At 50.2% G+C, this 14,795-nt stretch overlaps 1 protein-coding gene across 1 annotated transcript; it reads left to right on the plus strand.

Annotated features, from left to right (window-relative positions):
- The first annotated feature begins 373 nt into the window (after nt 1-373).
- Nucleotides 374-14,543, plus strand: LOC123578910 (cytochrome P450 2B11-like). The gene is made up of 9 exons (XM_045442264.1): nt 374-593; nt 3,892-4,054; nt 4,201-4,350; nt 5,984-6,144; nt 7,690-7,866; nt 8,163-8,304; nt 9,892-10,079; nt 10,275-10,416; nt 13,808-14,543. Exons 1-9 carry the CDS (start codon nt 423-425, stop codon nt 13,996-13,998), a joined length of 1,485 nt encoding a protein of 494 aa, XP_045298220.1. The 5' UTR covers nt 374-422; the 3' UTR covers nt 13,999-14,543.
- The last annotated feature ends 252 nt before the right edge of the window (nt 14,544-14,795 follow it).

A 14,795-nucleotide genomic window follows, 5' to 3' on the forward strand; every position in this document is an offset into this window, starting at 1 on the left:
CACACCAGCACGTTCACGTGAATACAAACAACGCTCTGCATATACACTTCTTCCAGCACACGCACGGACGCAAGCAGGTGTGGGGAAACGTACGCAAGCGCGAGCACGTCCAGACGAACGCGCATGCTCACCCAGAGCCGCAAAACAAATACAGAATGTGGGACCCGAGCACATGCGCTCTTCTGGACTTTGGAATCGCTACCGCCTGGTTTCTGCCAACATGCACAGGGTTGTCTGAGCCAGAAGAATGGGTCTTCCCATACTTGAAAAACACACCACTCTGTTAAGTTCACGCTGTGCACGTGATGAGAGGGGAGGCTGGGAGTGAATACAGTTACATAACTGGGTGAGGCAGCCAGCTCAGGATAAAAGGCCCAGCTCAGTCAAAGCTGAAGTTGGGACAAAGGCAGTTGGGCCGAGCCATGGAGCTCAGCGTCGTTCTCCTCCTTGCTGTCCTCACAGGACTCCTGCTTCTGCTGGCCAAGGGCCACCCGAAGGGCCATGGCCGTCTTCCGCCAGGCCCCCGTCCTCTGGCCTTCTTGGGGAATATTCTGCAGATGGACAGAAGTGGCTTACTCAAATCCTTCCTGAGGGTGAGATGCCGATGCATGGGCTCTGAGGGTGTCTCCCTGCCCCTGGATCTGGGGATCACTCCCCAGAAGGAGTGAACACGCTTTCAGGCTCCGGGTGGGGTGTATGAAGGTGGCAAGGAAGGTGCATGGAGGTGAAGCATGGTAGCTGGTGGTCAGATGGTCAGAGGCGTCCCTGCTCAGTTGAAGTGTGTGGGCACTGACCCCGGAGTGGGTGGGTGGGTGGGCACGCGGAGGCGTCTGGGCGCAAGCCGTGGGTATAGAATTTCATACTCTTCTGCCACCACCTGTGGAGTCTCTGGGCGCCTGCCCGGCCCTGGAAGAGAGAGAAGAAGGGGCAGAGTCACCAACCTTAAGTTTCTCCTTTGCCAAGAAAAGAGAGCGGAGGTTGGTCCAGGTGGACGCCAGGGGGAGAAGGATGATGGGAGGAGGCACAAGGTTCTTAATAATAACGGTCACAAATGTGCGGTAATGGCTGACACTGGAGTGTTTACCAGGCTCTGTATCACCGCTTTCCACGCCTGATTTGACATGTGATTATCAATTTATTTATGAATAATGTAATCTACACCGGTGCACCCTCTTGGCAACAGAAGAACCGGGTCACTGACATAACTGCCAGCTTACATACCCCAAGGCCACCACACTCCTGAATCTTGGGTTTGTCATCCCTTTGCTTTTAAGAGAGAGAATTTTCCCACAAGTGGAGGGATGGGTATGCACAGGCCCCGAGTACTTTTTACTTCAGTGCCTCCCAAGGGCACCACGCTTTTCTGTAAACTCCTGGGCTTGATTTGTTTGCTCAGATTTACATGGCTAGGATTTATCTGTATCGCCGTGGGAATTCATCAGGTCTGGCTTACCACACGCCTGCGGGCGAGGTGAGGTGCTATCCTTATGGACCGTGAGTCCTCAGTCACACAGCTGGGACTTCATGGAGGGAAAGCTGGGGTCTGGCACAGAGGTGTCCTCATCTCCAATGTCCTCCTGGGCCAAAGCTACCTAATGATTTGGGGATCACAAATCCTTTGAGAATTTGGTTAAGCTGTGGGCTCTCTCCCCTCCAAATGTCCACAAAGATTTTTACATAAAGTTTTGCGAGTTCCAGACCCCCTCAAGTTCTTCCATGCAACTTCCAGGATTCTTTAGGGGTCCATGATCCTCCATTATTATTGCATCTTTGGAGACAGGAAGGGAGAGAATGGACTAAGGGGTGTCACGATGGGACAGGTCGGAGAGGGTGGCCCCGCTCCTCCTCCATTCCCTAGTATGCTCCCAGATCTTTCTAGAGCCAGACAGATGTGGATTTTGTGTTCCAGGGTCAACTCTGGCTCATTGAGTCTCAGTTTCCTCCTCTGTTAAAATGAGATGGTGGGAAGAATGTGTGTCTCATAACATTAATGAGGACTGGGTGGCATACTGCATAGAGAGCCTGGTGTATATAGTAAGTGCTCATTAAACGGCAGCTCTTTTGATCCATTCATTCAACAGTCATTTACAGGGCACCTTCTGTGTCCTGGGAATATTCCAGGCATTGGTGATGTGGCTTTGGACAAGGCATACAAGTAAGCAAATAAGGAAATACTAGGTAGACAAGAGCTATGATTAAAAGAAAGCCGGGTGCTATTTTAGAAAGTGGTGGAGCTACTTTAGATTGAATAGTGGGGGAGAGGCTCAGTCTCGCTGTGTCTGTGAGCAGACACCCTGCAAGATGTAGGAGGAAAGCACCATAGAGAGGCAGGTGTCAGTGAAGAACACTGAAGCGAGAGCAAGCTCGGCACGTTTGGGGGAGAACATGGAGGCTGGATCTGAAGGAGGGAAGGGCCGAGGGGGAGGACAAGCAGAGGGGTGACGCAGCCACCTCAAGCAGGCGATGTGGATCAAGGTGGAGATCTCAGATCTTACCCTCAGCACAGTGGGGGCATTGGAGGGTTTGGAGCCAGTTAGGGGTATTAATTAATTTACATTTTCATAGGGAATACTCTGGCTTCAGACTGGGGTGAGGTGGGTGGCCAAATGATTATAGGAGGATGGGAATGGCAGTAGGGAGACCAGTAAGGAGGCTCTGCAGAGATCAGTGGGAGAGATTTTGCAGTAAACTTAACCTTTTCATGATTTTAAGTCAAATTTTAGTGAGGCTTAACATGACCCCTAAAAGTGCACAAGTCGTAAACGTTCAGCTCAATGAATTCTCTCAAGCGGACATACTCATGTAATTGACATATAGGTAAGTAACGACACGTCCTGTCCCCAGAAGCCACCCTCCAGTCCCCTTCCAGTCACCACCCTCTCACTATCTTGACTTCATATAAATAGAGTTAGACATATGGACACTTTTGTGTCTGGTTGATTTGGCTCAACGCTACGCCTGTGAGTTTCATTCAAGTCTTGGCTGTAGCGTGGGTTCTTTTTCATTGCTGCATAGTTATTCCATGGCATGACTATATCGCCATATATTTATTCTCTATCAGTGTTGCTGAGAATTTTATTTGAAAAACTTCAATGGGCGCCTGGGTGGCTGAGTCTGTTAGGCTTCCAACTTCGGCTCAGGTCATGATCTCGTGGTTTTTGAATTCAAGCCCTGCATCGGGCTCTGTGCTGACCGCTCAGAGCCTGAAGCCTGCTTCGGATTCTGTGGTTCCTTCTGTCTCTGCTCCTCCCCTCTTCACACTCTGTCTTCTCTCTCTCTCAAAAACAAGTAAACGTTAAAAAATTTTTTAAAAATCTTCAGCGAATCAGCTTGTTGGTATTTTGGTGAACCTACGTACACATTTTGGTTGGGCGTGCATGTGGGAGTGAAGTTAATAAGTCATTGAATATGCATGTGTTTAGCTTCAGTAAATACCGTGGAGCACTTTTGCAAATCCCTGTACTGATGTTATGTCACGAGCATCCCCAAAGCTGTCCTTTTCTCTTCATGTCTACCAAACGGTTTAGGGTAGTTCTCTGGGGACAGAGTTAGGAGAAAGAAAGCAGGTTGACGTTGGGTCACAGGAAGAATGACCCTTCAGTTTCAATGCTGGGGAGATCTGGTTCGACTCAAGGGTATAGGCAGAAGTAAGAGATATTTAACCATCTGTACTGCTTAGGGCACCAACCATGCAGACTCTGTCTGGGTCATGGGTTAATCCTTCAGTTGCCGGGTCCTGGGAAGGGGAAGGCACCCTGGGGTGGAGGGTCTTGGGGTACTCAGTAGCTAATTGCCAATCTATACATGAGTGTTTTTATGGTTTAACAACTGGGATGGCCACATGGGTGCACATTGGCTAACAGTAACCTTGGGCGTGGATATGCTTCACAGTTCCGAGAGAAATATGGGGATGTCTTCACGGTGTACCTGGGGCCAAGGCCTGTGGTCATGCTGTGTGGGATAGAAGCCATACGGGAGGCCCTGGTGGACCAAGCTGAGGCCTTCTCTGGCCGCGGGAGAGTCTCTACTGTAGAACGAATCTTCCAAGGACATGGTAAGGACCTCAAAGGCACCTGGAGGGGAATGATGGAAGATGGAAATTGGGGAGGGTGAGTCTGGGAAGGGGGGATAAGAGGCGCAGAGGGGCCCGGAGTCCCCTTCCAACCCTCTTGGCAATCCATGCCTTCCCTCCACCCCCAGGTGTGATCTTTGCCAACGGGGAACGCTGGAAGCTCCTGCGGCGATTCTCTCTGGCCACCATGAAGAACTTCGGGATGGGGAAGCGGAGTATAGAGGAGCGGATTCAGGAGGAGTGTCAGTGTGTGGTAGAGGAACTGCAGAAAACCCAGGGTGAGTCCCCAGGGAATGGGTATGCAGGGTGCGTGGCAACAGAAAGACTGCGGTGTATCCGTGGGCAGAGAAAGAGAGGCAGAGATAGAGAACGACCCTGAGAGACCATCCAGCAGAGGGGCAGACAGAGATGGGTAGGAATGGAACACAGGGAGCCAGAAGAGATGTGGGGTGTATAGTGTCGAGAGTAACTCAAGGACGTAAACTCGGTTATGTGTTAGCACGCTATTTACTTGGGTTCAGGGAAACCAACCCATGGATGACTTGTATCTGCAAGGGCAAAAATAAGACTTACATAAAAGCAGGCAAAGAGAGAAAGGGGAAGACGATAGACACTTTGAAAATGACAAAGTGGGTTTTCATTCTTCTTGGTGAGCTATTGACAAGCTGTCAGTGAGCAAGGAGGGCAGCTGGGGCGTCCTGCCCTCAGGCAGCTGGGATGGGCTATCAAAGAAGCACTTCTGAGGGGGGCCTGGGTGGCTCAGCCGGTGAAGCATCTGACTCCTGATTTCGGCTCAGGTCATGATCTTACGGTTTGTGAGTTCGAGCCCTGCGTCCGGCTCTGCGCTGACAGCACAGATTCTCTTTTCCCCCTCTCTCTTTGCCTCTCCCCCACTCACTCTCTCTCTTTCTCTCTCAAAATAAATAGACTTAAAAAAAAAGAGAAAAGCACTTCTACCTCCTTTTGGATTCTCCATATAAGGGTGTTTATGAGACATAAAGATGACAGGGTCCTTTCGTAAGAGATTTTGAGACGTAAATGTACAGGCTGGGAGGGAGAGGCAGAGGCAGAGACATAGGGAGCAATAGAGGACTAGGGGCAGCAGACCATGAAGACAGACTCAGATGGAAAAAGAGCGACTCAGATGGAGAGAGATAGGGAACGGAAAAGAGACACAGATGGAGAGATGAAGACAAAGAGAGAGACTGGAAGAGACCGGGAGAAGCAAAAAGAAACCAAGGCAGAGAGAAACCAAGGTAGAGAAAATGAGACTGACAGACAAGCTCAGGAAAGGGTGTGCAGGGGAGCAAGAGAAGACGGACAGACGAAACCCGCAGAGAGAGGCTGATGCCATGACACTTCCGGGTGGGTGCACAGTCCGTGCCCCCTCCCATCCAGGGAGGTCAGGATGTATACAGACATCAACCGTCAAGTGCAGACAATTCCCTGGAGACCAAAGAGCCCTGGAGGTGGAGAGAAGAGATGAAGGGAGGGGATGACAGACAAGGCACAGGGAGAGCAGAGCTTTTAAACTTGCACATGTGATTGACTGAACACCTGCCCTGCACCCATCTGCCCCTGGGACTTAACTACCTGCCCCCAGGGTCAGAGCTGAGGCCTGAGAGGGACCCATCACACAGCCTCCATAGCCCGACTACCCTGGAGACAAGAACAGAACGGCACTTTTCCCCCAGGGTTGTGGTGGGAATTTAGTAGAATGATACATGAAGTGCTGAGAACAGGACCTGGCTGGCCCATCATCTGGGCTGGTGAACGTTAGCGGTTCCTGTTCCTGCTTCTTTGTCATCACTGAGCGAGGGAGGGCAGTCACATGGAGATGGGGCAGTGGTCAAGTGCTCCCAAGGCCTTTGTTTGAGTCCGTGTCCCATGACCTGTGCCTCCTCCTCCTAGGAGCCTTCCAGGACCCCACCTTCCTTTTCCACTCCATGACTGCCAACATCATCTGCTCCATTGTCTTTGGAACACGCTTTAGCTACAAAGATCCCAAGTTCCTGCGGTTGCTGGACTTGTTCTACCAGACCTTCACGCTCCTCAGCTCCTTCTCCAGCCAGGTCAGGGAGCTGGTGTGGGAGGCTGGTGTGTGAGGTGGATGTCCAGGGCACAGGGAAAGGGGTGATCTGCTTTGGTGTCCCAGGAATGCAGCTTTGGGCTGGAAGGGGGGCACAGACAGCAGGGAGGGACAGGGACACTGAGCAGTAGAGGGCGGGAGGGACGGGAGACAGGGATGGGGAGCCTAGGATGAGGAGACAGAGATGGAGAGTCAGAGAGTCAGCAAGAGAGACCAAGACATGAGGGTTTGGAAGAGGAGAGAGAAGGACAGGGCGAAAGTGACGACGAAGAGCAGAGATCAGAGACTCTGAGAGGCAGAGTGGAGGAGACAGAGGGAGAGAATAGGACTCAGACTGTCAGGCTGTCTATTCTTGTGTTCCTGATTCCTGCAAATCTTCACCTCTGTCTTTGGCAAATCTCTTCAATTGAAGAAATTCAAGGATACGTGAAAATAAGGGACCACATTTCTTTATTTTCCCCATTTCCCCGCCCACTTTTGGTCTTTTTAAAATATCTCCCAGATTATAAAGTAATATGCTCCTCTTGTAAAACAAAATAGCGTGGTTTCTCTTTCTCAACGAATCTGAAATACCCCAATTGTACATTAAGTTTAAAAAATTAAACTGCAGAATAGTATGCCTCGTTATGGTCGTACCCAGGAGTGCATGTCAGTTTTGTGCATAGGACTGTCCCAAATACAAACTCCCATGACCTCCTGCTAGACAGTCTGATCCAAAAAGCTAGGATGGGGCCCAGAGTGAGTATTTGCAACAGGTGCAGCAGGTGATTTCACTTTTCTCCTCCCACAGAGAAGCACAGAGAGAAAAAAGTCTAGTGTGAAATTCACCAGAGAGATATCAATGGTTATCTCTAAAAATTAAGAAAGAATTTTACATTGCACTCTCTGTTTCAACCTTTTTTTTTTTTTTGCAATTATTTGCAACAGTTAGGTATTACATTAATTCTCAGACAATATAGTAGAAATATGTTCCAAAATAAATAGTCTTAAGCAGGCAGTAGGCTCATCTTGTGTATGCATCACATTATCAATGTTTGGTGCAGCAAAGGAGATGTGAGGGGTGGAAAGAGTCAGAGAGGTCCGAGCCAAACAGATCCACTGGGCGCAGTAGGCAATAGAAGCACAGAGAGCCAACCACCTGGCTGACTCAGTGAGTAGACCAGGCGACTCCTGATCTCAGGGTCGTGAGTTCGAGCTCCACACTGGGTGTAGAGAAGATTTAAAAGAAAAAAGTAGCTGCAGAGAGACAAGTGAGAAGAGACACACATGGGTAAGGAGAGGCGCCAAGGAGAGAGGTGTGGCAGCAACCAAAACAGGACGGGAGGATGAGGGAGGAAGAGACAGAAGGAGAAAAATGGGAGAACAACAGATCAAAGGAGACTTAGAATCAGTGAGTGAGAGGCAGAGACGGAAACGGAGAGGCAGAGCAAGATGAGATTCTGCCCTACCCAGGCCCCAGGAGGGCTCTCCTCCCTGTGACTCACTGACTCCGCCCCAGGAGGACCTCACAGCCCCTTCTCTGCTGCAGGTGTTCGAGCTTTTCTGCAACTTCTTGAAGTACTTTCCAGGTACACACAAGCAAATCTACAAAAACGCGCAGGAAATCATAGCCTTCATAGAGGACGCTGTGGAGAAGCACCGTGAAACCCTGGACCCCAGCACCCCCCGGGACTTCATCGATGCCTACCTGATCCGCATGGACAAAGTGGGGGTTGGGGGAGGGGAACAGGAGGGGGTTGGGAGGGAGGAAAAGTAGGCAGCGAAGAGAAGAAGGGTGGGGAAAGGGGGAAGGGAGTGGGGAAGAGGGGAGGGAGATTGGGAAAGGGAGGAGAGACTCAGGAACCAACTGAGAGGAAGAGGAAAAAAGGGGAAAGTTGGGAGGAGAGAGGGAGAGAGAGATACAGGTGGTGTGAGACCCAGCAGCAGGGGAGGGCGCCCCCAGGCAAGAGCGTGCAGCAAAGTCCCCGCTCCCCTGACACGCCCCCTACCGCTCGGATTCAGGAGAAGTCCGACCCCAACAGCGAATTCCACCATCGGAACCTCATCTGCACGGTGCTCTCCCTCTTCTTCGCCGGCACGGAGACCACCAGCAGCACGCTCCGCTATGGTTTCCAGGTCATGCTCAAGTACCCTCACGTCACAGGTGGGTGGGCGGGGAAAACCGATCGAGGCAGGGGGCGGGGGCTTCTCACCCCTTTGGGAGCTGCAAAAGTGCAGCTGGGATCCTTCCTGAATGAGGGAGGAAGTGTTCACCTCCTATGTATACCAGGAGCGCTGCAGGTTTTGAATGAGCCCCTGACTAAGGCAGCCCCGCCGGTGGATGGATGAACAATCCGTCGGTGTTTTCTCCCACTGTGTCCTCCCATCATGTAAAGACAGACTCCTCTATCTGCCCACCCATCCATCCATCCATTTGTCTATCCTTTTATTTGTTACCTGTATTGATTACCTGTATACTCAGATTCTTTCACCTATGATTGATTCAAGGACCTAGCTTCCATTCTTTATTTGGATTAATTGATTCAATTGTTGATCTTTTGAAACAGGGATTAATGAATGAAGTACTTGTCATTGATTCATTGGCTCGTTTGTCCATGCATGCATCCATCTGCCCTATGAACTAGATTTCATTCCTTAATTCTTCCATCGGTCTTTCAATCCACCCTTCATCCATTTGTTATTCACTTAATTCAGTTAATTCATCACTGACTATTTATCTGTCATTCAGTCCCTCCATCTATTTGTTCCTTTTTTATACCTATTTTATTTTACCTATTTTTATACCTATGTCATCACTTTTTGATACCTGTTATTTCACTTATTTATTTATTTATTGCTCTATAGATCTAGCCATCCGTTCATTTATGCAATTGATTTACTGGCTAATCAGGTTCACTTATTTGTCTGTGGGCCATTTATTAATTAATGACCCAATAATTCATATATTGATTGGTAAACAAATACACACATCCATTCACTAATGTTCTTCCATTCATCACTCTTGCCATTCATAAGTCGACTGGCTTATGTATTCATTTATCCAGGTGTTTGTGGGTTAATCTATTGATCTATTTCATGGTTATATTCCTGACACCTAGCACATTGTCTCATCTATAATACACACACAATAAATATTAGGTCATTTTCTACTCTTTTTGTTTTTAAAAATTTCAATGTTTATTTTTGAGAGAGGGAGAGAGGGGAGAGGGTGAATGGGGGAGGAGCTGAGACCGAGGGGACAAAAAATCCAAAGCAGGCTCTGTAATGACCAATGTGGGGCTCAAAGTCATGAACCTTGAGATCAGGACCTGAGCCGAGGTCAGACATTTAACCGCTTAATTGACTGAGCCACCCAGGCTCCTCTCCAGTCTTTTAAGAGGGAGAATTTTGACAGGTTTATAGCCTTGAGTTCTTAATGTGAAATTCTGTGCAAAATTGTGGTGTGTGCGTGTGCGCACGCACGTGAGTGTGTGTGTGTGTATGTTTACATGTGCCTGTGGGAAGAGGATTCATAACATTCAATAGATTTCAAAGGGTGAGAATTCTTGCTTCCCCCCCCCCCCACCGCCTCGCCTCCCCCTCCCCCTCCTCCAGGCTGGTTGCTCTGAGGGGTGCCAATGACCTAATCCTTTATTACAGGTTTTTCCTGGCTCATTAGCCCACACAAAGCAGTGTCCCTGCTGACATGTCTCTTTAAAATGAGGTTCCCTGGTCCCACTCTTCTGTGCAGAGAGAGTCCACAAGGAGATTGACCAGGTGATTGGCCCACACCGCCTTCCATCCCTTGATGATCGAGCCAAAATGCCATACACTGATGCAGTCATCCATGAGATTCAGAGATTCAGTGACCTCCTCCCCATTGGCATTCCCCACATGGTCACCAAAGACACTCACTTCAGAGGGTACTTTATGCCCAAGGTGAGGCCAGCTGGGCTCCCACATTTTTCCTGTGTGGGCATCCTGGGTTCTCTTAATCTCTGCACTTGACCTGCTTTTGGTTTTATCACTAAGGCCCTCTTGGTTTTTTGTTTGTCTGTTTGGTATTGTTTTGTTTTTAAGGGTGGGCTGAGGAAAGGAATGGCAGTATCTCTTGACCTTGTGACTCTCCCTCAGGGCACTGAAGTATATCCCCTCCTGCACTCTGCTCTCAATGACCCACATTACTTTGAAAAACCAGATGCCTTCAACCCTGACCACTTTCTGGATGCCAATGGGGCACTGAAGAAGAATGAAGCCTTTATCCCCTTCTCCATGGGTAAGCCAGGCCTGCACTCTCTTTCCCAGACACCAGAGTGAAAGGCCACTCTCTCTTTGAGACAGTCCAGGAGAGATCTTAGTCATTGAGCAGCTACTATATGCCAGTTGCTTTACCTTTAACCCACTTCATCTTCCCTGCAGCCCTAGACAGGGCTTAAGAAGACCACATCCCAAAGCCACATCCCAAAGCCAAAGTATTTTAACCTCTCTACGCCTTGGTATAGAGATACGCCTTGGTATAAAATAGCTGGTGAGCACTATTCTGAGCTCAGTGCTCTATTGGGGGCTAAAGATGACTCACTGGGCAAGTCACATAGAGACACAGTCCATGCCCTGGGAAATTTACAGCCCAGCAGGGGAGATAGGCATTTATCATTTGACCACAAAATAGTACCTAATTAAACTTAATTAATGCTTGCAATGTGCTTAGAACTGCTTGGCACAAAGTCGGTGCTCATGGATGTGATGATGATCATTATCATTAATCATAACTGTGATAAATGCTCTGAAAGGGACTTTGGGAACACAAAGAGGAAATACTGACTACTCTTGGTGGTTCGGTGAGGAAAAGCTTTCCTCGAAGCACTGGCTTCTAAGCTAAGACCTCATGGGGGAGTATCAATCAGCCACTAGGAAGAGTGTCCCAGGCAGAGGGAACAGCAAGTCAAACCCTGAAGGTGGAGACAGGATGGTGTATTTGAGAAAGGAGACAAACCCAGGGAGCCTGGAGTGTGGATTCTAAAAGGGGAGAAGGGTGAAGATCTCAGCTGGAGGGCCTTGGAAGCTGGGGGGAGTTTGGGTTTGTCTTGCTGGTACTGGGAGCCAGGAGTGGGTCTTGACATGCTCTGACCTGTCTCTTTCCCCATTCTGCACTATGTGGCCCCGTCTTGAGAAAACCCCAATGCCCAGAATCCTCATCCTTTGGGAGAAAGGAGGACCCCCGAACCAAGGCCCTAGTCTTGAGTTCCATCAGTGACCCCAGTGACCCAGATCCCCTGGCTCTGCCCAGTGCTATGGCTTCCCTCATTTCATCTTAAGTGAGAGTTGGGGGACTTGTGGGATGGTGGGGTGGGGCCCATGATCCCATTCACTAGTCCTGTTCTAAGGTTAGAGAGAGAAAGTGGGCAAAAGAGGAAGGAGAGAGAGGAGCAATGTCTGATGGGAGGTCAATCAGAGCAAAAGACTGATGCAAGATTGCCATGAGTGGAAAGAACGACAAACCAAGCCAAAAGATGTTAGAGCCAACGGGATAGTGAAGGGTGTCCCAGTGGACAGTCCCAGGGACTGGGATTGGAAGAGAGGATGGGAGGGAGACAGTAGGAGTCAGGCTGTTCTGGAAAGAACTGGGTCACAGAACCAGTCACAGGAGAACTAGTCTAGAGCCCTGCTCTGAGTATCTCTAAGTCCCTGTTACCTAACTTCTGATGTGCCAAAAAGATACAGACATTTCCCCCAGAGCTGTCCACATAGGCATAATGTCTGACGCCTTGACTGGTCTAGGAAATATCTGAATGGCCTTGCCATGGTGGCCAGCTTGCAGATCAAGAGCCATTGAGGTGGGGTGCCTGGGTGGCTCAGTCAGTTAAATGTGGGGCTTTAGCTCAGGGCATGATCCATCCTTGGTGAGTTCGAGCCCTGTGTCAGGCTCTGTGCTCAGAGCCGAGAGCCTGCTTCAGATTCTGTCTCCCTCTCTCTCTGCCCCACCCCCCTGCTCCCACTCTGTGTATTTGAGAGAGCTCTCTCAAAAATAAGTAAACATAAAAAAAGAAAGAGCCACTGAGGTAAAGGAGGCTTTCGGTGCCTCTTCCTGGGGTTCCTACTCCCCTTGTGTTATTCCTCTTCAAGCCCATGCTTCATAACCTACTGGAGGCTCTCACACCTCTGAGAATCCAAGGAAGCAGACCCATTCACTATTCTTTTTATTTATTTATATATTTTAATAGCACGTGAGCATGGGCTCCTGAGCAGGGTAGGGGCCGAGAGAGAGGGAGAGAGAAAATCCAAAGCAAGCTCTGTACTATTCCCGCAGAGATCAAGACCTGGGAGCCAAAATCAAGAGTCAGACACTCAACCAAGTGAGCCACCCAGGTGCCCCGCCCCATTCACAATTTTAAGTGTAGTTTGGTTTTTCCCCCAAACTTTTGAAGCCCGTGGCTCTCGGACTGAGATAAAATGACGACCCAGATATAGACAAACACACACAGTGCCAGATACACCCTCATGCTCCCAACCGCACACACTCCCCCCATGCGCTCCCTGCCCCCCAATCCTCCTGACACTCTCCCCCCTCATACACTCCCCACACAACTCCCCTCCACACTCCCCTCCATACTCTCCCCACATGTTCCCCACACAACTCCCCTCTACATTCCCCACACACTCCTCCCACACCCCCCCCCCACATACCTCCCTTTCCTCCTTACCCACTCCCCCCAACACACTGCCCACCCCCACCCCTCCCCACACCCCCACACCCCCACACTCCCCACACAATTGCCCTCCACACTCCCCACACAACTCCCCTCCACACTGCCCCCCGTACTCCCCCCACACTTTCCCCCCCATACTCCCCTCCCATTCCCCCCTACCCACTCCGGGCCAACACACTCTCTGCCCCACCCCTCCCCACACCCCTGCCCAGCTCTCACCCCACACACTCCCCACACAACTGCCCTCCACATTCCCCCCACTTCCTCCACATACAAACCCCCACACTCCCCCCCACACCCCCTACACTCCCTGCCACACAAACTGCCCACCACGCATACATTCCCCACCACAGGCACACACACTCCCCACCAAACACACACTCCCCCCCCCCCACCCCACACACACTTCTTACCACACACACCCAGAAACAAACACAAACAATATCTACACCTATAGTATCCTTAGTACAGGCCCGGTGCTAGTCTGAGAATTTTTACAAATATTAATTTCTTTACCTTCATAATAGTCCTTTGAAATAAGTACCATCCTCCTCATATTAGAGATGAAGGACATTAAAAATGTTGTCAGAAATGTGCACACACCTGCACATGTGGAGGCAGACACACAGACACACACACACACACACACACACACACACACACACACACATCTAACCTGAAGTGAGTGTTTATTCTCCAAGTGGCCACTGAAGCCTCTGGAAATCTCACAGAAGCTACAAACTCTCCTGGAAAAACGTGCAAGGCACCTCCACCCAAACGTTAGCCCCTGGTTTCAGAGGGCTCGGGACCCCCCTAAAACACCACCCTGGATTGCAGGTTGAAGGCCAGTCCCATACAAATCTGTTGTTGATGGACACAGAAGTCTGGGCTTTGGGTTGTGACCGGGCAAGGGATGTGCATCGGCTCTGTGCCCACATTGGTGATCTTCTGTGTTCACAGGGAAGCGCATTTGTCTCGGTGAAGGCATCGCCCCCATGGAATTATTCCTCTTCTTCACCACCATCCTCCAGAACTTCTCTGTGGCCAGCCCTGTGGCCCCCGAGGACATCGACCTCACACCCCAGGAGAGTGGCATAGGAAGAGTGCCCCCAGTATACCAGATCAGCTTTCGGTCCCGCAGAGGGGACTGAGAGAGGGGCCTCAAAGGATCCCAGGATCAGGAAGTATTCCCGCCTCTGCAGAAGCCAGTTCCTTGACTGGCCCTGGGTCTTCCTGCTGCTGAGAGACCCACCACAAGCCAGTGTCTCCCCCCTCCTCGGTTGCTGCCTCTGTGGGAGAGTCCTTTCTGCAGCCTCATCTCAGACCATCACTCTGCAGCTCTTGCGTAGACTCATGGAAGCGTTTTCCTTTCCTTTGTTAACAGAGTTCCCAGTGTGGTGTATATATAGAAGCTGGGGGCTAAGACGGGAGACTTGACTCAGATGCTCTTTGCATTTGTGCCTCCCAGGCCACGGCTTCCCCCAGGGGCTTCTCCCTTCCTCAGAACAACCACAGTCTCCATTGAGCAACTGTTTGCGCTCCATGATCTGTGCATACGTGACCTCCCTGGAATCCTCTAGCAGTCACTCCCCATTCCCCCTTCCCCTCAGCTCCTGGCAACCACCAATCTGCTTTTGGTCTTTATGTATTTGCCTATTCCGTGTGTTTCATGCAGATGGAATCATACGATACGTGCTCTTTTGTGTCCGGCTTCTTTCACTTGGCATAATATTTTGGGGTTCATCCACATTGTAGACCATTGCTTGTACACTGCCATCCCCATTCCTACTGAATTTCCCTACTTCCGTCCCTCTATGCAAGGGCCTCCTCGGCCCCTTCGGCTGCATGATTCTCCCCTGGTGCCTTGGATTCCCTGGTATTCCCCTTCAAATCCCCTGAGACTGAAACACACATCCAAATCCTGACATCCCCTGGGAAGATGGTGATC

Source organism: Leopardus geoffroyi, chromosome E2 (assembly GCF_018350155.1).
Source record: "Leopardus geoffroyi isolate Oge1 chromosome E2, O.geoffroyi_Oge1_pat1.0, whole genome shotgun sequence".
Classification (NCBI taxonomy): domain Eukaryota; kingdom Metazoa; phylum Chordata; class Mammalia; order Carnivora; family Felidae; genus Leopardus; species Leopardus geoffroyi.

What these genes read in the sequence shown, in the direction of transcription:
- LOC123578910 (XM_045442264.1), top strand. Translation starts at nt 423, where the DNA reads ATGGAGCTCAGCGTCGTTCTCCTCCTTGCTGTCCTCACAGGACTCCTG. An exon ending in GGAACTGCAGAAAACCCAGG is followed by an intron (nt 4,351 to 5,983) that starts GTGAGTCCCCAG and finishes TCCTCCTCCTAG; the next exon opens with GAGCCTTCCAGGACCCCACC. An exon ending in TCAGCTCCTTCTCCAGCCAG is followed by an intron (nt 6,145 to 7,689) that starts GTCAGGGAGCTG and finishes TCTCTGCTGCAG; the next exon opens with GTGTTCGAGCTTTTCTGCAA.